The 25,150-nt window shown below is 41.0% G+C and overlaps 1 protein-coding gene and 1 long non-coding RNA gene across 5 annotated transcripts in view; one reads left to right on the top strand and one right to left on the bottom strand.

Moving 5' to 3' along the window:
* The window catches only part of LOC150054766 (uncharacterized), a 75,546-nt gene that overhangs the window by 18,708 nt on the left and 31,688 nt on the right, over nucleotides 1-25,150 (bottom strand). The gene's annotated exons all lie outside the window — the stretch shown is intronic.
* Ston2 (stonin 2) overlaps nucleotides 1-25,150 on the top strand; it is a 118,186-nt gene that overhangs the window by 90,154 nt on the left and 2,882 nt on the right. Inside the window, exons 5-6 of one of the 3 annotated variants that reach the window (XR_016537582.1) lie at nucleotides 16,744-18,582; nucleotides 23,648-24,128. Coding sequence is in view for 2 of the 3 variants with exons in the window: in XM_090344655.1 (XP_090200781.1) it covers nucleotides 16,744-18,582; nucleotides 23,648-23,850 (2,042 nt within the window). In the remaining variant the exon portion in view is untranslated. The remainder of the gene's footprint in view (nucleotides 1-16,743; nucleotides 18,583-23,647; nucleotides 24,129-25,150) is intronic. The other 2 variants (XM_090344655.1, XM_090344654.1) reach the window with 2 other exon arrangements.

Here is a 25,150-nt window from a genome sequence, read left to right as displayed (position 1 = left end):
CCCTTTTTCTCTCTCTTCTCCTCCCCCTCCTTCCTCATTCTGTCTTTCCTTCTCTGTTTCTCTCATTGGACTTCATTCCATATAACAGGCTAAAATCCATTTGATATGGCATCTATCCAACAAAAACAATTCATAGCATGCACTTTCTCTTTGTTCCCCATCCCCCTACAAAACCATTAATGGCAGTACATTATGTTAATTATTGTTGCAAATGCAACCATTTATCAGGTGTCTACTCTATGCAGTACACTGTGCCTGCTGCTTTACCCACATTGTCTGTGACTATCACAGCCTCCCACAGGGCATCATTCACTTCATAGATGAAGGACCTGAGGCTTCCAGACTTAAATAACTTTCCTAACACCATCACATCCTATTTGTGGTATATCGCAAGCCCACACTCTCTCCCCATGTCATTCTTCTTATAGAGCTGTTTTGCTGAACTTATTAGATAATACAAACATCCATCTGTGTCAAGTCAATTCATGTACCTACAAAACAATGTGGTCAGCAGAAATAGGCACCTTGTCTCTGGGATTGTAGCCATACACCTCTTTTAATAATTCTAGTTCCTCTGGAATGTCATAAAGAGCCAGTCACCCTTGCAAACAAATTCTCATCTCTTATTTTAGAACTCCTTAATATTCAACAACTCTAATCTGCTTTAACACAAGAAGGGGGGGGAAGCCTATGCCATTATCTATATTAAAATCTCAGACACAACTGAGCCTTCTCATCCCTACAGAAAGAGCCTCTGGGCTGAGAGTTTGGCCTAGTGGTAGAGTGCTTGCCTAGCATGCACAAAGACCTGGGTTCGATTCCTTGGGTACCACAAACATAGAAAAAAAAATTGGAAGTGGTGCTGTGGCTCAAGTGGTAGAGCTCTAGCCTTGAGAAAGCCCAAGGACAGTGCTCAGGCACTGATTTTAAGCCCCAGGAGTGGCAAAAGAAAGAGAAGGGGGGAGGGAGAGAGGGAAAGATCTACCATTTTGGTCTTTGCTTACTGGACTCTCTCAAACTGATTTCATACTGCTTTCCTCAAAATCTGTTGCTGAATAAGGTGAGTACTGCCGTGAGCTATGCAGAAACTAAGAAGGCAAACACTCATGCTTTTGAATGGTTGTTGAGGCCAGCACAGTCCAGATTTTACCCATCCTGGTCTTTGACTTTCTCATACTGCTTCAATTTATCTGCATAGCCATGGTGTTTATTTGGGCTCAAATCAAAAAGGCAGGTCAAAAGCCAGCAAGTTATCATAAGTTTAAAATCTCATCTCATACAGTTAAGCCTCAGAAATTTAGAGCTGGTGTTTGGGAGGCAGACCTTTCTGGAGAATGACAAAAGTTTATAGTAGACAACATTTGTTGTCAGTATGACTAATGCCAATTATTTATGCTGCTAGGGAGCTACTGTAGAGTACTGTATAGTTACTGTAAATTGTGTTTCTTACATGTGAGTTTAGACTTTACAGGTACTTTTTTTTCTCCCATTCTCTCAGTCACCTTTCATGTTCTTGGATAATTACTTGCATATCCTCATCTCATGTCACACTGCTTGGTAACAAGTAGAATATGTTCAGTTAATATTGAATAAATGTAATCTTGCACTCCATTTTTCTTCTATGAATGTTTTAAGTTGTAACTGGGTACAATTTTCTGCTTTTCTTTTTCTTTTTTTTATATTTTTATTGTAATTAATAAAAGGGTTACATGATATTTGCCATATAGAAGGTGCATTAATGCACATACATTGATACCCTTTCACATGTCTTGCTGCTTTTCTTTTTCTTAAGAAACTGGTTTTGGCTTTCATATCGATTTGTATATTGATATGTATATTTCAGAATATCATTCTACATATAGAGAGAAGAAGGCCTACTACCCTTTTCAATGTGAATATCCAGTTGTTGCAAAACATCATATTGAAGACTTCTCCATTTCCATTGAATTTACAATACCTATGTCAGAATAAGACTGTTACATAATTACTTACTTCTGAGTCTGCTGTTCCACTGACCTAATTGTTCTCCTTGATATACTATGTAATTACCACAGCCCTCCAACACTTCTTTTTCTTTTCTTTTTTCTGTTTTTGTTGATTGTGGGGCTTGAACTCTGGGCTTGGGTGCTGTCCTTCCTTGAGCTCTTCAGCTCAAGGCTAATGCTCTACCATGTTGAGCCGCTGCACCACTTCTGGTTTTCTGGTGATTAATTGGAGATAAGAGTCTCACAGACTTTTTGTGCCTGGGCTGGCTTTGAACCACAATCCTCAGATCTCAGCCTCCTGAGTAGCTAGGATTACACGTATGAGCCACCAATGCCCTGCACATTTTTTTTTTCTTTAAGAATGTTTTGCCGGTCCGGGAGTTTGGCCTAGTGGTTCAAGTGCTTGCCTAGCATGCATGAAGACCCGGGTTCGATTCCTCGGTACCACATACATAGAAAAAAGCCAGAAGTGGTGCTGAGGCTCAAGTGGTAGAGCTCTAGCCTTGAGAAAGTCTAAGGACAGTGCTCAGGCCCTAAGCTCAAGCCCAGGACTGGCAAAAAAAAAAAAAAAAAGAATGTTTTGCCTGGGCACAGTGGCTTACACCTGTAATCCTAGCTACTCAGGAGGCTGAAATCTGAGGATCACAGTTCAAAGACAGATCAGGCACTAAAGTCTTTAGACTCTTATCTCCAATTGACTACCAGAAAACCAGAAGTGGTGCTGTGGCTCAACGGGTAGGGCTGTAACTTTGAGCTAAAGAGCTCGGGGACAGCGTCCAGGCCCAGAGTTTAAGTCCTATGACCTACCAAAAAGAAAAAGAAAATGTTTGGTTATTGATACACAGATGGAAACTGACAAGCGTTTTAGACGTTCCGGATAAGATCAGTTAGACTTTAGAAGGTACCAGAGTGGTCTGGATACATTCTAGAAGTTAACATGGTCTCTGAAGGGTTAATGACGTTAATCATAAATTAAATACATAGAAGAAGAAAAACACACACAGGAAAGATCACTTTTCCTTTGATACTGAACATAGTATACATCTGCATGTCCTCTTATATATCCCTTGACACTTAAGTGTCTCTTTTAAGTTTCTTAAGGAGTCTTGAGATTTTAAACATGATACTTACATTCTTCCTCTAAATATTTTTGGATTCTATTTATTCTTTGATAACAGCCCTTATCAAATTCATACTGATTTATGTCTGCTCATAAAGCATAGAAATTTTTACACTACAACTGGAGATATAACTCCAGTGTAGAACATGTACTTATCATGCACAAGGCCCTGGCTTCAATCTCTAGCAGAGAGAGAGAGACAGACAGACAGATAATACATGCTCTTCAAAAGTGAGCCTCTGTAATTTGTATTGTACAATATAACTAAGTTTCTTATTTAGTGATAGGTCAACAGTACCACCTTTATGTCCTTTCTTGACTTGTCTCACATATGCAGAGAAGTGGGCCAATCTGTGTGTTTGCTTGCGAAGGTTATGAAAGTTGATCCCTAGAAAGTCCCCTCAATATTGGACACAAAAGCTACAATTACATGGTGTGTTGCAGCTGGACAAGAAGCTTTGGATTTGAAAACAATCCTGGTCCCAATACCTCATCTCTGTGTATTGAAGTCTCTGACTTTAAATGTCAACAAGAATCAAATTTACTCTATGAAAACAAATCATGAAGATCAGTCATCCTTTATCTAATATCACACTTTATTGCTGTGTGCTCCCAACTCTTGCATACACGTTTTACAGTTAACATATTTTAATGGTCAGCCTTCAAATCTTTGGAGTATACCTAATGTACATGTTCATAACTTGATTAGATATTGCCAATAACACCTTATTCTTACTGTCTTTTCATTGTCCTGTTTCGAACACTATCCTATGGAAATTCTTATTCCAAAGTGTCAAGCAAAATATAGGCTTTAAAATGCTATCTGCAGAGTAATTCCTATAGGTTATGTGTTTATGAATGTGTGTGAGCAGAGTAGATAGCTTGAAGGAAATATCCTGAGGTAGAAACAGTGGCTATGTAAGTAACGTATTTTTTTTTTTTTTTGCCAGTCCTGGGCTTGAGCTCAGGGCCTGAGCACTGTCCTTGGACTTTCTCAAGGCTAGAGCTCTACCACTTGAGCCTCAGCACCACTTCCAGCTTTTTTCTATGTATGTGGTACCGAGGAATCGAACCCGGGTCTTCGTGCATGCCAGGCAAGCACTCTACCACTAGGCCAAACTCCCGGCCCCACTAACGTATGTTTGTATATGTTTCTGTACCTTTCAGATATTTTACCGATTCAAAGTCAAGGAGTTTTATCTTTCTGATGCTTGTAGGAATGAATTATTATGTATTTTAGAACTTGGTGACTGGAAAAAATCTATAAAATCAATACAGTTTGAAATGGACATACACAGCCATTAAAGCATTAGCTCCTCTGAAACAAGAATACTCAAGCTCCACTTAAGACAAGAATACTCGTGCTTGTAGTCCTAGGGAGATTCTCCTAGTCCGAAGTACTTTAGCCTGGTAATTTATAAGCAATAGAAATGTATTTCTCACAGTTCCAGAAGCTGAAACATCCAAAATCAAGGTTCAGTGTATGAGGTACCACCATCTCCACTTCCAGCGTGGTGGCTTCAGCTCTTTGGCAGAAATGACAGAAGGACAAAAAAGCTTCACCACTTCCCTAAATTCTTTTTATAAAGGTTCTGTGTCATATGTAAGTGTTAAATCTTCCAGAGTTAATCACTTTCTCAAATTTACCTGTTCCTCAAGCTCTCTAACATGGATGTTAGGCTTCAGTATATAAATTTTAGAGGGACACATGCATATAACTCATTACAGATGTGGAACAGTAATTTAAGTAGGGCCTGTCAGTTCTGAGCTAAAAAGACATATGAAGGTATTCTTGTTATTCCCACTTTCCTCTGTTGTTCTCCATTACATCATTTTTTTTCCTTTCCCAGAAATACTTATGGTCTCGGAGAGACTATTGAAAAGGCCATATCTCATTGAGACAATGTAATCTATATTCTCATTGCAGATCTATATTAGTATAGACAAGTTTAGGTTAAGTATATCTGCAAATAAATAGTCCAATAATGTTTTCTAATTATGTGGTTATATATCTGTAAGATGTAGTAACTACCCCCTTGGGACAGCCTCAGATAGCACAAGAAAGGTAGTAATTATTTGGAACCTAAAACTAGTTCACTATTTCAATAGTAATTATAGGCCTACTTATTGTATAACGATTGTACACTACTGAATGTTGAGAAGCTTGTTCACATTTTGATTCATATTTGCTTCTAAATGACCCTATGGACTAGAACTGAAATTATGATTATTCAGTTATAGTGAGGTAATATAGCTTTTGGTAGAGCCAAGAGATGACACAAACCAACTGTTCCATGCTTTATCAAAAGGTCCACAATGTCAGATATCTTTCTAAGATCTTCCCCCAAGAGAACACTGACTCTGGAAAAAAATAATAATATCAAATATAGAATGTTTTCTCTATCTATGTACTTCATGTACATGAATTCAGTCCTGGAACAAACTTAAAGGGTAGATATTTTTTATAATTTCTGGTTTTCATTTGAAGGAGCTGAGGCCTTGTTGGTTTAAGTAACTTACTCAAGCTACAGAGCTAGTAAATGTTACAGGCAAGATAGAAATGTAAAGCCCATCATCTTAACCATTTGACAATACAGTGGGCCTGTCTCCTTCCCACTTGGTTATTTCTAGGCTCACTGGGCCACCAGTGGCAATTTTCCAATAAGAATCTTTGAGGAGGAGCCAAGTGCAGTGGCTCACGCCTATAATCCTACCTACTCAAGAGGCTGAGATCTCCAGATCCCAGTTCAAAGCCAGCATGGGCATTAAAGACTCTTATCTCCAGTTAACAGCTAGAAAGCGGGAAGTGACACTGTAGCTGTAAGGGGTAGGGCAGTAGCCTTGAGCTGAAGATGAAGAGCTCAGGGACCACGCCCAAGCCCTGGGGTAGGGCGGTAGGCTTGAGCTGTAGGGACAGTGCCCAGGCCCAGAGTCCAAGTCCCACGACCAGCCAAAAAAAAAAACCTATTCTCCCTCAAATTTACAGAGTTTATAGTATGATTTTTATGTTCCGTAAGCAATAATAAAGCTGTTCATCTTGTAGGAAGAGGAAAGTAGAGAGGAGCAAAAGAGCTAAAATACTTTAACTTATTAACCAGACAAATTTGGAGAGTTCTAGGAATTTGTATCTGCCGGAGGTTGCCACAAGAATTTTTTCATTTGTCTTGCCTAGCTGCTAAGGAGCTGGCATTACAAATGGAATTTGTTCTAAAGATCTAGTAGCTTATAAAATCGAAAGAAAAGCAGAAGCCAGGCATAGTGGCTCATGCCTGTAATCCTAGCTACTCTGGAGGCTGAGATCTGAGGATCACTGTTCAAAACCAGCCCAGGCACTAAAGTTTGTGAGACTCTTATCTCCAATTAACTACTAGAAAACCAGAAGTGGCGCTGTGGATCAGGGGTAGGGTGGGAGATTTGAGCTGAAGAGCTCAAGGGCAGCACCCAGGCCAAGAGTTCAAGCCCCCAGGACTGACCAAAATAAAAAAGTGGAACACTAAGGTTTTGGGAATTTGCTACATCAGCTTTTACTGTGTGTTAGAAATCCTCCCCAAATTTAGTAGCTCCAAGTGTTGTGCCAAGATTGTTCCATGATCTGGGAATGACCCCCTACCCCCCTTGTTTAGGGCCCATGTACTTGAACCCCAGGTGGTAACAGCTTGGTGCTCAGTGGTTAGACACCTGAGCTCTGATTCGACCAGTGGTTTGAGTTAAATAGCCAATCAGGTAATTGTACTTTCCCTATAAAAACAGTGTAAAGGGTCTGGGAGTTTGGCCTAGTGGTTAAAGTGCTTGCCTAGCATGCATAAATACCCGGGCTCGATTCCTTGGTACCACATACATAGAAAAAAGCTGGAAGTGGTGCTGAGGCTCAAGTGGTAGAGCTCTAGCCTTGAGAAAAATCCAAGGACAGTGCTCAGGCCCTGAGCAAAAGCCCAGGACTGGCAAAAAAAAAAAAAGTAGTGTAAAGTTCTTGCTCAGGGCCTTTTCAGCATTGCCGGCTGTTGGAACGCTGAGGCCCGAGTCTAGACTTGTAAATAAAATGACCCCTGCTTTTTAGCTTTGACTGTGGCCTCTGGTGGTCTTTTTGGGGTTCTAGGAATTCGGGTACAACACAAGAAACAATTATTTGTTCTTGAGTGATTCTGCAAATCAGACTGAACCCAAAGCCCTGTGTGACTTAGATGATCTCAGGGACTCAGTCATGTCTGCCATCAGTTGCCTGTTAGTTACCATGTCATTTCTCACATGGCTATTTACCTCTGGAATGCCACACATAAAATGGCCTCAGGGGTCCAAGCACAGCAAAAAATAAAAAAGGACAACCTCCTATGGACAAGCACTTTTCAACTTTCTGCTTATAGCATACGAATTCAATTTTGATTAAACAAGGTCATGTAACCAAGCAAAGAGTCAGTTCAGGGAGAGGATTACCAATAGCATAGAGTGAAAAGCATATAAAGCCTTTGTTAGGGTCTTCTATACATGGTCAGGAATATCAGAAGGGGGGTGTTTGTGTGTTAAGGATAGAATTTACTCTCTTTTCAAGAAAAGAGAGAAAAAAAAGAGACAACAGGAGAGGGTGTTAAAGAGAAAGGGAAGAAGTGAAGGAGATAGGAGATAAAGAGTGGAAAAGAAATGGACATAACATTTGCTGTAATGTTAGTGATGGCTCTGAAATAGGTCAAGATCCCTTCCTCGTGTTCATTACTGTGTATTCTTGGGTACGGCGTGTGTATCTAAGAAAGGTACATAAAAAGAATGGTGTTCTGAGATAAGGTTACATTATCCTTGGCAATAGCAGTAACTACAACTATTATTTGTTCAGGAATTAGAAAGCTAGTTTTAAAAACATTCTAGAAAGCAAAAAATAGTAGTAGTGATATTCAAGAGGAAAAGTCCAGATTGTAGATATTGTAACATTCAGAACTCAAGAGTATTCATGTAGGGATGGGAGTTTAGTCTAGTGGTAGAGTGCCTAGCACGCATGAAGATCCAGGTTCAATTCCTCAGTATCACATACATAGAAAAAGCCAGAAGTGTTGCTGAGGCTCAAGTTGGTAGAGTGCTAGCTTTGAGGAAAAAGCCCAAGGCTAGGGCTCAGGCCCTAAGCTCAAGCCCAGGACTGGGGGAAATAAAAGAGAATTCATGTAAGCAGAGCCAGGTCATTCTGATTCTAGAGGTTACGTTTATCCTCCTCTATATTGTCATGGCTCTAAATAGGCAGTGGAGATTAGTATGGGCCAGGAAATCAACCCAGCATTAATACAAACAATTCTCTTTTTTTTTTGCTAGTCCTGAGACTTGAACTCAGGGCCTGGGCACTGTCCTTGGGCTTTCTCAAGGCTAGTGCTCTACCACTTGAGCCACAACACCACTTCTGCTTTTTCTGTGTATGTGGTACTGAGTACTCAAACCCAGGGCTTCGTGCATACTAAGCAAGCACTCTACCATTAGGCCATGCTCCTGGCCTTACAAACTATTCTTAAACTAGCATTTCTTTTATGAGCCTGTGTCCACCTAGGAACATTTGCGCATTCATGTATATATGGTGAAAGGACATGTGGTAGGAAGTCAGGAGAATGCTGAGTGAATAAGTCATCTGGGAATAACTTTTTATTACCTGAAAACTTTGTGAAAGATTTCAGAGTATAGCAAGATCTCTACAGGCTATTAAGATGCTAAACAAATGTTTTCTTATTTTTCTAAGATTTTCTTAACTCAATATGCTGATATTTTTATGAACTGCATCCATCATCAGTCTGTAAGAATGTCTCTTTTGATCTTGATAATTAAGAGTGAGTTAGACAGCTACTAAAATAAAATCAACTTATCAAATCCAAACTTGATTGGAAACAAGTAGCTTGTTGCATACACACGTTGTAGTTTTGTTGTTATTGTTGCTGACTTAAAGAGAAATGAGTGTTGGGTAGTGTAGGTAAAAAAAAAAATCTGCAGGTCCTTGCAGTTTTTAGGAAGTATCCTCACCTTCCTGTGGGTGAGATTGGCATGTCAAAAAAGCTTCTTCAAGCCCTGCAACTAACAATATTATACCTTAGCAAAGTGGGGAAAATGGAAGTGAGTCAGACTTGATTGAGACTCAGAATGCCTGTTCTTTTCAGCCCCAGTATACAAATCCACAAGCGTGTTCAATAATGTATGAGCGACTCCACTCTAGGCATTTCCCCTCCCACTTGAATCTTGACTATATTTACAGAACCCTCCCCCTCCTCCATCTCTGGGGTTCAACAAGAATGAGACTTTGAGGGCTAGAAGTTTGGCCTAGTGCCTGCTTAGCATTCATGAAGACCTGGGTTTGATTCCTCAGTACCACATACATAGAAAAAAACAGAAGTGGTGCTGTGGCTCAAGTGGTAGAGCTCTAGACTTGAGAAAGCCCAGTCTTCAGGCCCTGAGCTCAAGCCCAGGACTGGCAAAAAAAAAAAAAAAAGACTTTGAATGTGATCTATAATACAGTAGCACTACTATCTGTTTTAGGACAGTGAAATAGAAAAGAGAAGGACATTGCTGAGTGTGCTTAAAGTAGTTATGCTCCCTTATCACCAGTTTTTTTTTTTTAATTTTTGTTTTGTTTTTTTGTGGATTATGGGCTTGAACTAGGCCTGGATGCTGTTCTTGAGCTCTTCAGCTCAAGACTACTGCCCTACCCTTGAGCTAGGCCCCACTTCCCATTTTCTAGGGGTTAATTGGAGATAAGAGTCTCAGGTTCTTTTGTGCCCAGGTTGGCTTTGAACCTTGATTCTCAGATCTCAGCCTTCTGAGTAGCTAGGATTACAGGTGTGAGCCACCATGCCCGGCAGTATATCACTTTTTAAAAAATTATTTGTCAGTAGTGGGGTTTGAACTCAGAACCTGGTAGCTGTTCCTGAGCTCCTTTGCTCAAGGTTAGTGCTCTACCACTTGAACTACAGCACGACTTCTGGTTTTCTGATGGTTAACAGACTTCCCTGCCCAGGCTAGATTCAAGCTGTAATCATCAGATCTCAGTCGAATAAGTAGCTAGAATTGCAGGTATGAGCCACGGCCCCCCGGAGGAGAACCTAATCTTTATAGATGACTTTTTTTTTATTTTGCCAGTCCTAGGCTTAAGCTCAGGGCCTGAGCACTGTCCTTGAATTTTTCTCAAGGCTAGAGCTCTACCACTTGAGCCTCAGCACCACTTCCGGCTTTTTCTAAGTATGTGGTACCGAGGAATCGAACCCGGGTCTTCGTGCATGCTAGGCAAGCACTCTACCACTAGGCCAAACTCCCAGCCCTATAGATGACTTTTTGTTGTTGTTGCCAGTCCTGGGCTTGGGCTGAGGGCCTGAGCACTGTCCTTGGGTTTTCTCAAGGTTAACACTCTACCACTTCAGCCATAGCACCACTTCTGGCTTTTTTATATGTATGTGGTTCCGAAGAATTGAACCTGGGTCTTTGTGCATGCTAGGCAAGCACTTTACCACTAGGCCAAACTCCCAGCCTATAAATGACTTTTTTTAGGCATGAATGCAGCTCATAGTGCCATACCAATTTAGATGTAGGAAGTGGAAGGATGGTAATTAAACTAGTGTTTAATTTTTTGTTTCATTTTAATGAGTTAGTAAAATGGAATTGTGGGTAATAGTTAACTTTGTAGTCAAGATAATTAACTTTTGCTTATTTCTTATTGAAAAAAAAATTTGCCAGGCTTTTATTTCCCCTCATTGCTTCTAACACTGGCCTCACCAGTAATAGAATAGCCCTGTTGGGTAAGATATAATTGCTGCTTCTCAACAGATTGCTATTAAGCTGCTTGTGTTTTTCGGTTAATTTGTAATTGTAATAAGGGTGTGTTTTGCCCTGTGACCAAGATAAAATTGTTTTTAAAAGAAAGAAAACATGTAAAAAATTTTATATGCCTCATACTCCACTAAGACATCTGTTTTCAACACCAAAGCATTATAAAATACTGCATTTTTATTCTTTCTAACACATGTATACTTTGTATAATAAATATGCCTTCCTATTATTGATAGTAAGAGCAACTTACCACTGAACTTATATTATTTGTCTGCCAAATAGTATTTAATATTGTCCTATAACCATTGGTAGAAAAACTGAAGCATAGTGAAATTAAAATTGCCCCAAAATCACATGACTAACTAGTAAACTGCCAGTACACAATGGAAATGCAGGCAATCTGAATTCAGATTGTAGACTCTTATTTTTATCCACTCAATGCAGTATGCCTTGATCAATTTCCATGGAGTAAACATACATCAAGAGCATTGTCTTAATGGCAACAAGGGATTCCATTTTAAGGATGTAGCAATTTATATAAAAAGCTTTCCATTGTTGAGCATTAGATTGTTTACAATTTTTCAGGGATCCAAACATTGCCATGATAAACATCTACAATGTACATCATTGCATGTTTGAATTATTATAATAAACTAATATCAGAATTCTTGAGTCCTCAGCCAAACACCAGTGGCTCACACTTGTAATTCTAGCAGCTCAGGAGGCTGAAATCTGAGGATTGTAGGTTATATTTCAGAAATTTTTACTATACTCTAGTGCTGTTCAAAGAACAGGATTTTGCTTCGTGATTGTCCTCCATTGCTGCTTTTTGATGGTTATTTTGGAGATTGTGTGTAGCAAATTTTTCTTCCTTGGCTGGCTTTGAACTGTAGTCCTGTAGGTCTCAGCCTCCTGCATAGTTAGGATTATAGGCCTAAGGGGCTGGGAGTTTAGCCTAGTTGGTAGAGTGCTTGCCTAGCATGCACAAAGACCCAGGTTCGATTCCTCAGCACCACATACATAGAAAAAAAAAAGCTGAAAGTGGTGCTGAGGCTCAAGTGGTAGAGCTTTAGCCTCAAGAAAGTCCAAGGACAGTGCTCAGGCCCTGAGCTCGAACCAGGCAAAGGATAGGGTTTTTTTTTGTTGTTGTTATTGTTGTTTTGTTTTGTTTTCTGTTACCATCAAAGGACATAACACTACCAAAAGAAAGAGACTGTTGATAGTCTTGATGTTTGTTTGTTTGCTTGTTTGTTTTACCAGTCCTGTGGCATGAACTCAGAGCTTGAGTACTGTCCTTGGGCTTTTTTCCTCAAGGCTAGCACTCTGCCACTTGAGCCATAATCATCATTTCTGGCTTTTTTCTATGAATGTGCTACCAAGGAGTCAAACCCGGGTCTTGGTGCACACTAGGCAAGCACTCTACCACTAGGCCAAACTCCCGGCCTAAATGTTTTTTGGTTTTTTTGTTTTGCTTTGTCTTGTTTTGTTTTTTTGCTGATTATGGAGCTTGAACTCAGGGCCTACACTCTTTCTCTGAACTTCTTTTGTTCAAAACTAGTGCTCTACCACTTGAGCCACAGTTTCACTTAGTCTTGATGTATTTTAATGGTCATCAAAGAGAAATAGAATCTCTAGGAATTAATTTAATTGAAATGTTTTCCTCCAAAATTTAAAGGCACTTCATTTAAATTAGATTGTGAGTCTAATATTTCAAACCTATATTGAACTTTAATTTTAAATAACATTGTTTGAAAAGGGATGTATTATAAGAAGACCATCTTTTTGGCTCAGGAAAAGATAAGAACTACTGCTTTGAGAACGAGATTCCTAACACAGGGAATCTTCTAGTGGGCTGATAAACAGGAAAAGGATTTCACTTATTTTAAACCTGGGATTAGTGGGGAGCTAAAGGCACATAGCTCTCTGCTAGCACAGGAGGGCCAGCAAGGAACCATTGAGTGAAAACACTAATTTATAGAGAAACCCATGTACTGACACATTGGGTTGGTTTTTATTTTTGTTTTTTCCAGGATTTTTGTTGTTGTTTTTCTTTGCTTTTGTGGTATTGGAGGTTGAACTCAGGGTCTCACTCTTGCTTAAGCAGGCACTCTACCACAATAGCCACTCCACCAGCCACTTTTTGCATTGGTTATTTTTAAGACAGGATCTCCTGTTATTCCTGGGCAGTCCACTGCAGTCCTCTTACTTGTGTTTCCTTTTTTTTTTTTTTTTTTCCCCAGTCCTGGGCTTAAGCTCAGGGCCTGAGCACTGTCCTTGGACTTTCTCAAGGCTAGAGCTCTACCACTTGAGCCTCAGCACCACTTCTGGCTTTTTTCTATGTATGTGGTACCGAGGAATCGAACCTGGGTCTTCATGCATGCTAGGCAAGCACTTTAACCACTAGGCCAAGCTCCTGGCCCGATAGAGCTAGTATATAAAATGTAAACTCTATGAACCTAAATTGTTTCCTGATCACTTTCCTTTCATTTTCCACACAACTAATCATGTATGCATAAAGAAAAGAGAATTTTCATTTGTGTGTGTGTGTGCGCGCGCACGTGTGTGTGTGTGTGTGTGCACGCGCGTGCACCAGTCCTAAGACTTAGCATGAGGGCATGGGTGCTCTTCCTGAGCTTTTGTGTGTAAGGTTAACACTGCCACTTGCGCCAGGGCTCCACCTCCAGCTTTTTGGTGGTTAATTGGAGTTAAGAATCTCATGGACTTTTCTGCCTGGGCTGGCTTTGAACCATTTAGATCTCAAGTCTTCTGAGTAGAGAGAATTACAGGCCTAAGCCACTACCATCTGGCTCATTATTACTTTGAAGGTGCTTTGAAAGGCTTTTGCAGTGCTGCCCATCTAGAAAGTATTGTGTAGTCACTGTTTCTGGATATACACATGCGCATGCTCATGTGTTCACCTTGCCTTTTCAGAAAGACAGATTTTTCCCAAGGAAACTGTCTGTTTGAATACACTTCTTGAAAGGATAGATGACACACCAGCCATTCCATATTACATGTGCAATTATGTGTGGCATTGCATTTTTGATATGGCTGAGTATAGTGTGCCTGAGAGATGACCCCGACAATCAGAAAACTCAACCCTCCGATGTCCTTTGCCCTTTGATTTTGAATGGCAGCAGTGGAAATGGTGAATGAAAGGGTGGAACAGATTTCTATGTGCATCCTTCCAAAGACAAGGGAAATCAAAGCCAAATTTCTCATTCAATCAACAAACTGACTATCCACAGTACGCCAGGTAGTTGTTTCCTGTGCCTTGCGTTCATCAGAATTCTTTCTCCCTGCTTTATAAAGGCTTCGTGTCCTCCCACAACTTGCACAGAGACATAGATCTTTGTGCTACAAAGAACTATTTGGATTGTGCCTTCATTAAGGCTCAAGACTGTGTTGCCTTTTTTTTTTTTCTTTTTCTTTTCTTTTCTTTTTTTTTTTTTTTTGCCAGTCCTGGGATTTAATCTCAGCATTTATGCTAGCACTCTACCTCTTGAACCATAGCACCACTTCCAGCTTTTTCTGTGCATGTGGTACTGAGGAATCCAACCCAGGGATTGCATGCTAGGCAAGCACTCTACCACAAAGACACATTCCCAGCCCCAGTGTGTTGCCTTCTTTGAAGGATATGCTGTTTTATTTGTGATAGCTTCTTTATCATAAAACAAGTAAAAGTCAAGATAGAAATTTTAGGAAAAAAAGATATTATGAGATTGCTATCATATCATCATTGTAACATCATTCTCCTGTTGCTTTAAACTTCTAAACATTTTAGTGTCTGGGACTTATTCTGTTATGTGCCTCAGTGTGTGTGTGTGTGTGTGTGTGTGTGTGTGTGTGTGTGTGTGTGTGTGTGTGTGTGTGTGTGTGTGTGTGTGTGTGTGTGTGTGCATATGCGCATGTCCATTGGGGCTTGAATTCCCGGCCTGGGCACTGTCCCTAAGGTTTTGTGTGTGTGTTTTTTTTAGTACATTACTATTTCTTTTTCTTTTATTGTAAAGGTGATGTACAGGGGGGTTACAGTTACATAAGTAAGGTAATGAGTACATTTCTTTTTGAACCATGTCACCGCTCTCCCCCCCCTTGCCTGCATCCCAAATTGTTAAAGTTCATTTCCAGTATAGCATCTAGTGAGTATTGCTAGATACTGACTTGGCTCCCCCTTTGTCCCACAGTTATTGTGATTCCCCTTCCCTTCCCAAGATCAATAAACTTATATACAAGACAAAGGATACTGAAATCAGACACAGTGACTACAGGGAATAAATCAAAAGGGGGGAGGGGGAGAGGAAGGAAAGGAAAGGAAAGGAAAGGAAAGGAAAGGAAAGGAAAGGAAAGGAAAGGAAAGGAAAGGAAAGGAAAGGAAAGGGAAATAACAATAAACAGTATAGTAGAAAAACCTCGTTTTCGGACTGGGAGTTTGGCCTAGTGGTAGAGTGCTTGCTTGGTATGCACGAAGAGCTGGGTTCGATTCCTTGGTACCACATACACAGAAAAAGCCTGAAGCGGTGCTGTGTGGCTCAAGTGGTAGAGCTCTAGCCTTGAGAAAGCCCAAGGACACAGTACTCAGGCCCTGAGTTCAAGCCTCAGGACTGGCCAAAAAAAGAAAAACCTTGTTACCATTTCTTAGAATTTATTCACCCAGTTATTGAATGTTTAAAATCATTCCTTTTATTTTTTTCTATGACAGATGATGTTAACTTCTTCAAACTTGAATTTGAATTATCTCCTTGGGGTAGAATTATGAAGCCATTGTTTCTGAGCATTTGTGAGCACTTGCCAGCAGCTCTCTGAGTGTTTACCACATCCTAGTCTCACAAAAGGTGGGGATGTATCTAGTGTTCTGTCATGGAGCCTTTCCTTTTCACTAAACGCTGAAAACTTTTTTTTTAATTTTAGGCGGGGCGCGGGGGAGTCATGGGGCTTGAACTCTGGATCTAGGCACTATCCTTGAGCTCTTTAGCTCAAGGCTACAGCCCTACCTCTTGGGTCACAGCCCAACTTACCGTTTTCTAGGGATTAATTGGAGATAAGAGTCTCATGTTCCTTAGCGCCCAGGCTGGCTTTGAACCGTGTTCCTCAGATCTCAGCCTCCTAAGTAGCTAAGATTTCAGGCGTGAGCCACCATGCCAGGCTGAATGCTGAAAACTTTTAAAATCACTGATTTTTTGTAATATAATTTTAATTTTTCTTACTTGATGAGACTGGACATTTTCCATGTGTTTATTTGACATTTGAAGTTTCTTTCATGAGTCATCTCTTTATATCCTTCTCCATACTTCCCTTGGAGTTCGGTGTTTTTCTTATTCACTTTTAGTTATTACAGGCATATTAAGGATGTTAAGATTATCTTTAATGTGTATTGGTCACAATTAGGCTAGAATTATTATTTCTTCTGTCTCTTCTATGTTTGGTACTGGGGATTGAACTCAGAACATTACCACTGAGCTACATCCCAGCCCAGACTAGCACTATTTTAACTCGATTTGCAGTTTTATCTGGACTTAACTGATAGAAGAAAGACATAGGAAGTCATTTTCAGTGTTTAAAAATTAATGATACATACTTCAGAGCTGAGTACAGAAAAGATCTATTTGAGACCTCTATCGTTCCAGTTAGTGCTTCTGTTTTGATAGCCTTGTATGTGTGCATACTGCACTGTATGTCATGGCCCCTCTTGTGTGTTCATTATGAAATTATGAGATCTGTATCCATGCCATGCACTTGAGATAGGTAAGCAGTTGCTTAGGCATTTACTGAATTCTAAATAAACTTCTAGCAGCCCTTTATTCCCTTGCTATACTTTGTCACAACTCTGGATGTCCTGACTGGGCCTCTTTTCCCTTTTAGACAATTCCTCCTCCCTCCAGGAAGATGAAGAGGTAGAGATGGAAACCGTCAGCTGGCAGGGCAGCAGTCCAGCCATGAACGGACACCCTGCCCCTCCAGTGACTTCTGCTCGATTCCCCAGCTGGGTCACTTTTGATGACAATGAAATCCACTGCAATTTGCCACATGTCGCCTCCCCTTTGAAAGCAAGTACAGCACCACCTGCTGTACCTGTGATCTCAGAGGTACCTCATAATGCAACCGGGTCATTTAAGAGGGACCGTCCCAAGAGCACTTTGATGAACTTCTCCAAAATTCAAAAGCTGGACATTTCCTCCTTGAACCGCCCACCTTCCATAACTGAAGCACCACCATGGAGGGCTACCAATCCCTTCCTGAATGAGACTCTGCAGGATGTCCAGCCCTCTCCCATCAACCCATTCAGCGCTTTCTTTGAGGAACAGGAGCGGCGCTCCCAAAACAGTTCCATTTCCAGTACTGCTGGCAAAAGCCAAAGAGATTCTCTCATTGTCATCTACCAGGATGCCATCAGTTTTGATGATTCTAGCAAAACTGAGTCCCACTCTGATGCTGTGGAAAAACTCAAACAACTCCAGATTGGTGACCCTGATCACTTGGGCAGCACGACATTACCTGATGATGACCCAGTAGCCTGGGTTCAACTGGATGCTCACCTATCTGGGTCAGCTGAGTCCCAGCCCAGGGATGGGTGGCCAATGATGCTGAGGATCCCTGAGAAGAAAAACATCATGTCCTCCAGGCACTGGGGACCAATCTACATCAAACTGACTGCCAGTGGTTACCTGCAGCTGTATTATGAACAGGGCCTAGAAAAACCATTCCGTGAGTTCAAGCTGGAGATCTGCCATGACATTTCAGAACCCCGGCTTCAGAACTATGATGAGAACGGGAGGATCCACAGCTTGCGGATCGATCGTGTCACCTACAAGGAGAAGAAGAAATACCAACCTAAACCTGCCGTGACCCACACAGCAGAGCGGGAACAAGTGATTAAACTGGGCACCACCAATTACGATGACTTCCTGAGCTTCATCCGCGCCGTTCAGGACCGTCTCATGGACCTGCCTGTTTTGTCAATGGACTTGAGCACAGTTGGCTTGAACTACCTTGAAGAAGAGATTACAGTGGATGTCAAAGATGAATTCACCGGTATTGTGGGCAAAGGAGAAAACCAGATCCTCCAGCATCGTGTCTTGACTCGGATCCATATTCTGAGTTTCCTCTCTGGGTTGGCAGAGTGTCGCCTGGGCCTCAACGATATCCTCATCAAAGGCAATGAGATCGTGTCTCGTCATGACATCATGCCCACCACCACCACCAAGTGGATAAAGCTCCACGAGTGCCGCTTCCATGGCTGTGTGGATGAGGACGTCTTCAGCAGCTCTCGCGTCATCCTATTCAACCCTTTGGATGCATGCCGTTTCGAGCTGATGCGGTTCCGGACAGTGTTTGCTGAAAAGACTTTGCCCTTCACCCTCAGGACAGCAGCAAGCATCAATGGGGCAGAGGTGGAGGTGCAGAGCTGGCTGAGGATGTCAGCTGGCTTCTCCTCCAACCGCGACCCTCTCACTCAGGTTCCCTGTGAGAATGTCATGGTTCGTTACCCAGTGCCTAGCGAGTGGGTGAAAAACTTCCGAAGGGAAAGTGTCCTGGGAGAAAAGTCCTTGAAAGCCAAAGTGAACCGGGGAGCGAGTTTTGGCTCAACTAGTGTTTCTGGCTCTGAGCCTGTCATGAGAGTAACTCTGGGAACTGCCAAATATGAGCATGCCTTCAACTCCATTGTGTGGAGGATCAACCGACTGCCCGACAAAAACTCAGGTGGGTAGTTTCTCTTCTGGAGAAGGGTCATGCGGTTGCTGAAGGGCTGGGATTCACTTTCCACATCCTATCTCTATGAAGTGTTCATTCTTGTAGTGTGGCAGGGAAGGTGACAGAGTTAGAAGGTTGTGGGAAAGTACAAGTGTTTATCTGCATGAAATAATAAGTGTAGTGACCCAATTCACTTCATCTTTTCTCTCCCTTATTATCATACATAAAGAGATGTATTGTTTTGCTCGGCTGAGCTACAAGGGACTTCTCATTTTGCGTTCCTTTGGGAACTCATTGAAGCATTAGCTACAGGGCAGGAAGCAGTCCATTCTCCAATCCTGGAAAATGTGAGATTTACAAAGAGACATCTTTCTCACAAGGCCCTGAGTGAAGGAGATTTTGCTTTGGTGCAATCTTACATACATGTGAGAGTTCTGAGTCTAGTTACTCAAACTCAGAGGTTGGCTCAGGGACTCAGAGAGGGAAATGAGACTAACCATCTGGCAGAATATGGAAGTCCAAAAGGGCCATCGTTCTACCAGACAAAAAGCAAAGGAAGGGATGTTTGATGGAAACAACTGCCAATCTCCTAGCTGGTAGCCACGGTGGTGCCGCTGTGCTTGAGTGAGCCCATGACAATTACTTTCCTCCTGGGTCCAATCAAAGTCAAGGAAATTGCAAACCAAGGTAGCAGGCAAAGCAGCTCTAATCACTTCATGTCTAGAGTATGTCTAACTGATCCAGTGGCAGCCATCAAGCTCATGGTCCTTGGAATCGTAAACCACTTGTCTTATTGTTTATAATAAATTATGCCCATGTCTTAACAAAAGCAGATTTGCTAATTAGCGGGAACGGATAAGGTTTGGGAAAAAAGAAAATCCTGATTGAGATATGGAGCCATGCCTTTTTCCATTGTCATTATTAAATCCTTACCATGTGTTCAGTGTTCCTCTGCTGCTCCAATTGTGGAGTGGCTGTGTTACCGTATCCCAGTATCCGGGATGGATTTGCTGTGACAGCAGCAGGCAGTACAGTGTGTTCAATGCCCCAGGCTGTCCCAGGAGTGGGCATACATCAGGCACTCTGTGTCAGACACTGGGTGTAGCAGGGCAAACTGAAGAGACAATTGGACCTTTGTGTTTGCTACTATTTCTAAACTGACAGGATTTTAAAAACAAAGTCTTCCTCTCTGTGCTTGCTTACTCACTGATCCTAAAATCAACTCTGTATTCTCTTGCTGACCACACCATGATTTCTGTCTCAGCCATGGACCCTGCCCAGCTTGACAGAGGAAAAGAGAACCCCTGATTTCCATACAAGCCTTTGTGAGGACAGGGCCATGAAATTGGTGTATTTTCAAGTGGGAGAGGGCCTTTGAGGAATCACTGAGTCAAAACTCTTCATGCTACAAGTGAAAATTAAGGCCCCCAAAGCAGCATTACTCTTATAAAGTCACATAGCCACACCTAGTACTACTCCTCTTTATAGGAAAGACTGATAGACATAATTTCTTGAAATAATTTCAAATGACCAGGCATGGCAATATGCATCTGTAATCCCAGATACTCAAGAGGAAAATCAGGAGGATTATGACTTTAAGATCAGGCCCCTGTGGCTCATGCCCTCAATCCTAGCTACTCAGGAATTAGATCAGCCTAGACAGCAAAGTCTGAAAGACTTTTATCTCCAGTTAACCCGTAAAAAGTCAGAAGTGGAGCTGTGGCTCAAGTAGTAGACATAAGACAGTACTCAAGCCCTGAGTTCAAGCTTCAGAATCACCACAAAAATAAAATGTATGAGAACCACAGCTTGTCATTTTCCCAGTACATACAAACACATTCCAAGGTGGCTTTAAACATTTAAAAGTACTGTTTCAGTGGTTTTGGATATAAGCAATGAGGAATGGTCTTAGGAAAAGTGAATGACACTACCACAGGCAGTATGGGCCCGCAAGTCAACATCCCTGGTTTTGCTGATATCCTGAGTCTATATCCACTTTGGGGCTGTTCCCCCATCCCCTCCAGCCACCACCTACAGACTAAGTAGCTTCTGTAGAATTCTAACATGCTCCACTAGTACAGAGCTCAGCCCAATTGAGCTTAAGCATGGCAGTTCTTCAAGGATCTTTGCCACCCAAATATCACAAGGGTTTCTTAATCATGTAAGGTTCTAGACAAGTCTTACTATTTCCACATGGAAAAATAAGACATTCTCTCCTGGATAGGTAGCTATTTCTAACAAGGAAAGCTGTTAGACCATATGAAGATGAAAACCAGCCAAATATGAGATTAACCTTTCCTTGGGAAAAAAAATGATGGCTTTTGTTGTTTTCTTTTTTGTGTTACTGTGCATTTAACTTGGCTTCACACTTGCTAGGCAGACACTCTACTGTTTGGGCTTCATCCATAGCAAGTAGGGTCTTGTTTTTTTTTTTTTTTTTTGGTCAGTCGTGGGACTTGCACTCTGTCTCTGAGCTCTTCAGCTCAAGTCTACCACCCTCCCCTTGAGCCACAGCACCACTTCTAGTTTTCTAGTGGTTAATTACAGATAAGACTCATGGACTTTAGTGCCCAGGCTGGCTTTGAACCATGACCCTCAGATCTCAGCCTCCTGAGTAGCTAGGATTAGAGGCATGAGCCACTGCGCCAGGCTAGGTCTTACTTTTTTTCCCCTGGGCCAACCTTCAACCATGATCCTCCTCTTAGAATAGCTGGCATTACAGTAGGTGCCATTTGCCTGGCCCCATCATCTGAATATTAATGTTAGATTCAATCTAGAAAGATTACATGATATGTGGGCTTTTTTTTATTATCATAAAATAACTGGTACCAGCTTTCAGAATTGACTTCTGTAACTATTCATCCAGCCTTGCACAACTAATTAGTTGCTAGTATTAATATAGGAAGCAATGCTGCTTTCCAACTTTGCTGTACATGTACTTTGGTGGAAAGAAAAGAGTCAGTTTTGTAAAAGGAATAATTTCTGAATACTCCCACAAAGTGCAAAGAAAGATAATTAAAAGAAAGCATGAAAACATTTGTTACTATTAAGATATATTATGTATCCCATACATATAATATTGATCTAATCCAAAGCAATACGTTAAAAAATTTTAGAACTTAGCTTGGAATCAGATCTGAAATGTATTGCCACCTCTAGTGTTTATTGGCGATGTGACCGCAGGCAATTGACTTAATCCTCTTAGAGGAACCTAATTTTTCTCATCTCTAAAATAGGGTAATACCTAGCTCATTCATAATGAACTTAGATAATGCTGCTAAGTATTTAGCACAGTATCTGGCCTGTAATAAATGTCCAATAACAATGTAATTTTATCAGTAGTACTAAAAAAAAAGATATATCAAGGGGATTCATTTCTCCTTGTTTGTATCTTATTTAAATTTCTTAAAAATCAGTACAAACATTTCAATTTTATAAACTCTTTAAGTCTTTTGAAATAACCATTGAATTATGTTAGATTTATGAATCGGAGCAAAACAAATACTTCACTCTAATGTTTTCCTTAGAGAGCGGGTGTGTGTCTTCTTACTCTCTGATTAAAATGTCCTGCCCAAACCAGTACAGAAAATTGGAATCGTCTGCTTGCAGGAAATGCATAGTTAAGGGGCTGTGTCAGTTATACAGTGAAGCTAAATACATTTCGTGTGGTTATCCATAGGTAATTTCTGCAGCCTACTCCATCTCTAGCCCATTCAAGCCTAGGCTTAGGGTTTGGGGACCTAAGGTCAGGACTCAAACAAGGTGACTAAGTTAATGTGGTTAAGATCAGACTACTGCATTCAGTTCTTAGTCTGCAACTTCCTAGCTGTCACCTTGGGCAGCTCACTTTACCCCCAAAAGCCTCATCTGTAAAGTAAGGATCACACTGAAGACCTCAAGAGACGGAAAATCCAGTGAGAGAATCTGTTAGAAGCACTTAACCCGGCAGCAGGCACAAGGTGCTCAATGAATGCTTCTTGCTATGTCTGAGGAATAACCACGATGCTTCCATGGTTCTAATCATAGCACTGAGCTCTTTCCTCAAAAATTTGATAGTATTCTCAAATAAAAATAAAACGTTGGGGCCGGGAGTTTGGTCTAGTGGTTAGAGTGCTTGCCTAGCATGCATGAAGACCCGGGTTTGATTCCTGGGTACCATATACATAGAAAAAGCTGGACATGGTGCTGTGGCTCAAGTGGCAGAGTGCTAGCCTTGAGAAAAGCCCAAGGACAGTGCTCATGCCCTGAGATCAAGCCCCACAACTAGCAAAAAAAAAAAAAAAAAAAAAATAGAACACTAAATTTCCTATCCAGTAGAATTATTCATAGACTTATAGACTAAGAGATCATCAAGGGACTTTGTCAGGCAATGAGTTGCTGCTGCCACTGTGAGCCACATGTGCCAGATTGAGCCCATTTTTCATACCTTTCGCATTTTATGTGTGAAGAATTGAGGCTACTTAGTAGGAGAGCTGGAAATCAACCCTGGAAGTTCTGAATACTGACAGGTATCCTGTTAAGTGTACCATGTATTTCTATGTATGTGCTATCTCAGAAGGACTGACACTGTCAGATATCATTCATGCACAAAAACATACCAAAAGCTTTTTTGAATATAAATGCTATTAAGAAAGTTCAATTTGTCTTTCAAAGGAAAGATGTGATTTTGCCGTAAATGGCTGTCAGTGAGATTTTATTAAATGCTGAGTGCTGATTCTGTTTCTTCCATACTGTAGCCCCTTAGTGTTTGTGCTATGTCCTCATATCACTGTGACCTGAGCAGGCAGAACAGCCCCTGTTTCTTAGGCTGTGGATTTTATTGCTAGGATACCAGGCTGCAATAATGAAATGTTATATCAAAGAGCCTGAGGCACACAGAGTATGTGAGGCACACAGAGTATGATTTTTATTGAAGCAAATCTTCCCTCAGACTTGGACCTTCTGAAACACTGCCAGGTGCCAGGACTGCAGGCTTCCTTTGTTATTGAGCTGGATCTTTTGGCCCTTAAAAAAAAAGAAGAAGAAGAACCCTCCATCATCAAAGAATTAGATCTCTGAATTTTTTCATTCACAGCATCTGGACATCCACACTGTTTCTTTTGCCACCTGGAACTTGGCTCTGACCGGGAAGTGCCTTCCAAGTTTGCCAGGCATGTGAATGTGGAGTTCAGCATGCCCACAACTTCTGCCTCCAAAGCTGCTGTTCGATCCATCTCTGTAGAAGACAAGACTGATGTCCGGAAGTGGGTCAATTATTCTGCACACTACAGCTACAAGGTAGCCTTGAGAGGGCACTCTCTGGTTTCCAAGTCCATTTGTTGAACCACCCCCCCCCTTTCCACCCTTATTCCTTTTCAAAAGCAGCGCTTACCCTAGGTAAGCACATTCATTCTTACCCAGGATAATAAACATTCGTTGAGCACTCTAGAGAAAGTTCACATAACATGTACGTGTCTGATTTTAATGTATAATCTGTCTTGTGACAAAGGCTGAAAAAAAAAGGAGCTAATTACAGAGGAGAGAATGACAACAACAACAACAAAAAGAACAGTGAGGTAAAGCAATTATTACTCATTTGTAATAGATTTTTTTTTTTTTTGGTCAGTCATAGGGCTTGAACGCTGGGCTTAGGCCTTGTCCCTGAACCTTTCAGCTCAAGGCTACTGCCCTACCCCTTGAGCCACAGCACCACTTCTTCAATTTAATACAATTTACATTTCAAAATGGAGAGTATTGGGAAAGTACTGACTCAAAGCGTATATTTCATCCACAGGAGTTGAGGATGATAGATCTGAACATGGTTAGGACACAAACTCTGTCCTGGGACGTAACAGTACAAAAATTCAAAAGGCGAGCAAACTTCTACAGTAATTAATAATAATAATAGGATCAGAATGTATGAGAAAGTGTCAAAGCTGGAGTTTGGGGACATTGGGGGAGGACATTTGTTTTTCTTGTTTTGGTCTGAGATGATGTCTCCCTATGGAGTTGGAGTTTTCCCTTGCTATATGTAGAAAGTTATATCTTTACTAGAGGTTTGATAGCTTAAATGTCATATATTTTAGTGAGGCTTATTTAAGTATTTTTCAAAGTCATTCAGTAATTTTCTATTCAAGATGATACCTTTAGATTTATGCCACAATTTATTGTTTCTCTAAATGGTTCCTTAGTTGTGTGGTCTGAAACATTTAACTACCAAAAAAGAACAAATTCTCCCCCTTGTGGCCAGAAAGAAAATAGCACTTCCCTCAAACATGGCCCTGTTGGGTCAGCACAAATATTCCAACAAGTGCTGAAAAACAACCTTAATTATGAGATTCTTGAGCACAAAGAATTCCCTTATTAAAAAGGACCTCCAGGATATTGAAACAAAAGCCATATAACGAATGATTGTTGTCCTTAATGTACTATGTTGTCTCTCATCTCCTTTGCTGACCCTTGGTTATCTCTTATTGTTATAGTATCTCACTTTGTTATCTGATATATTGAATTTATTTGTATTTGGTTATTTGAAATTTGATAGGGAAGGGGGGAAAACCAAGATGGGTGGGGGGTGTGGGGGGAGGGTAATGGGTAC

This window comes from Megascapheus bottae, chromosome 14 (genome assembly GCF_031878675.1).
Source record: "Megascapheus bottae isolate mThoBot1 chromosome 14, mThoBot2.hap1, whole genome shotgun sequence".
Classification (NCBI taxonomy): domain Eukaryota; kingdom Metazoa; phylum Chordata; class Mammalia; order Rodentia; family Geomyidae; genus Megascapheus; species Megascapheus bottae.
The sequence above is the reverse complement of the archived record's forward strand: the minus strand, read 5'-3'. Positions and strand labels throughout refer to the sequence as shown.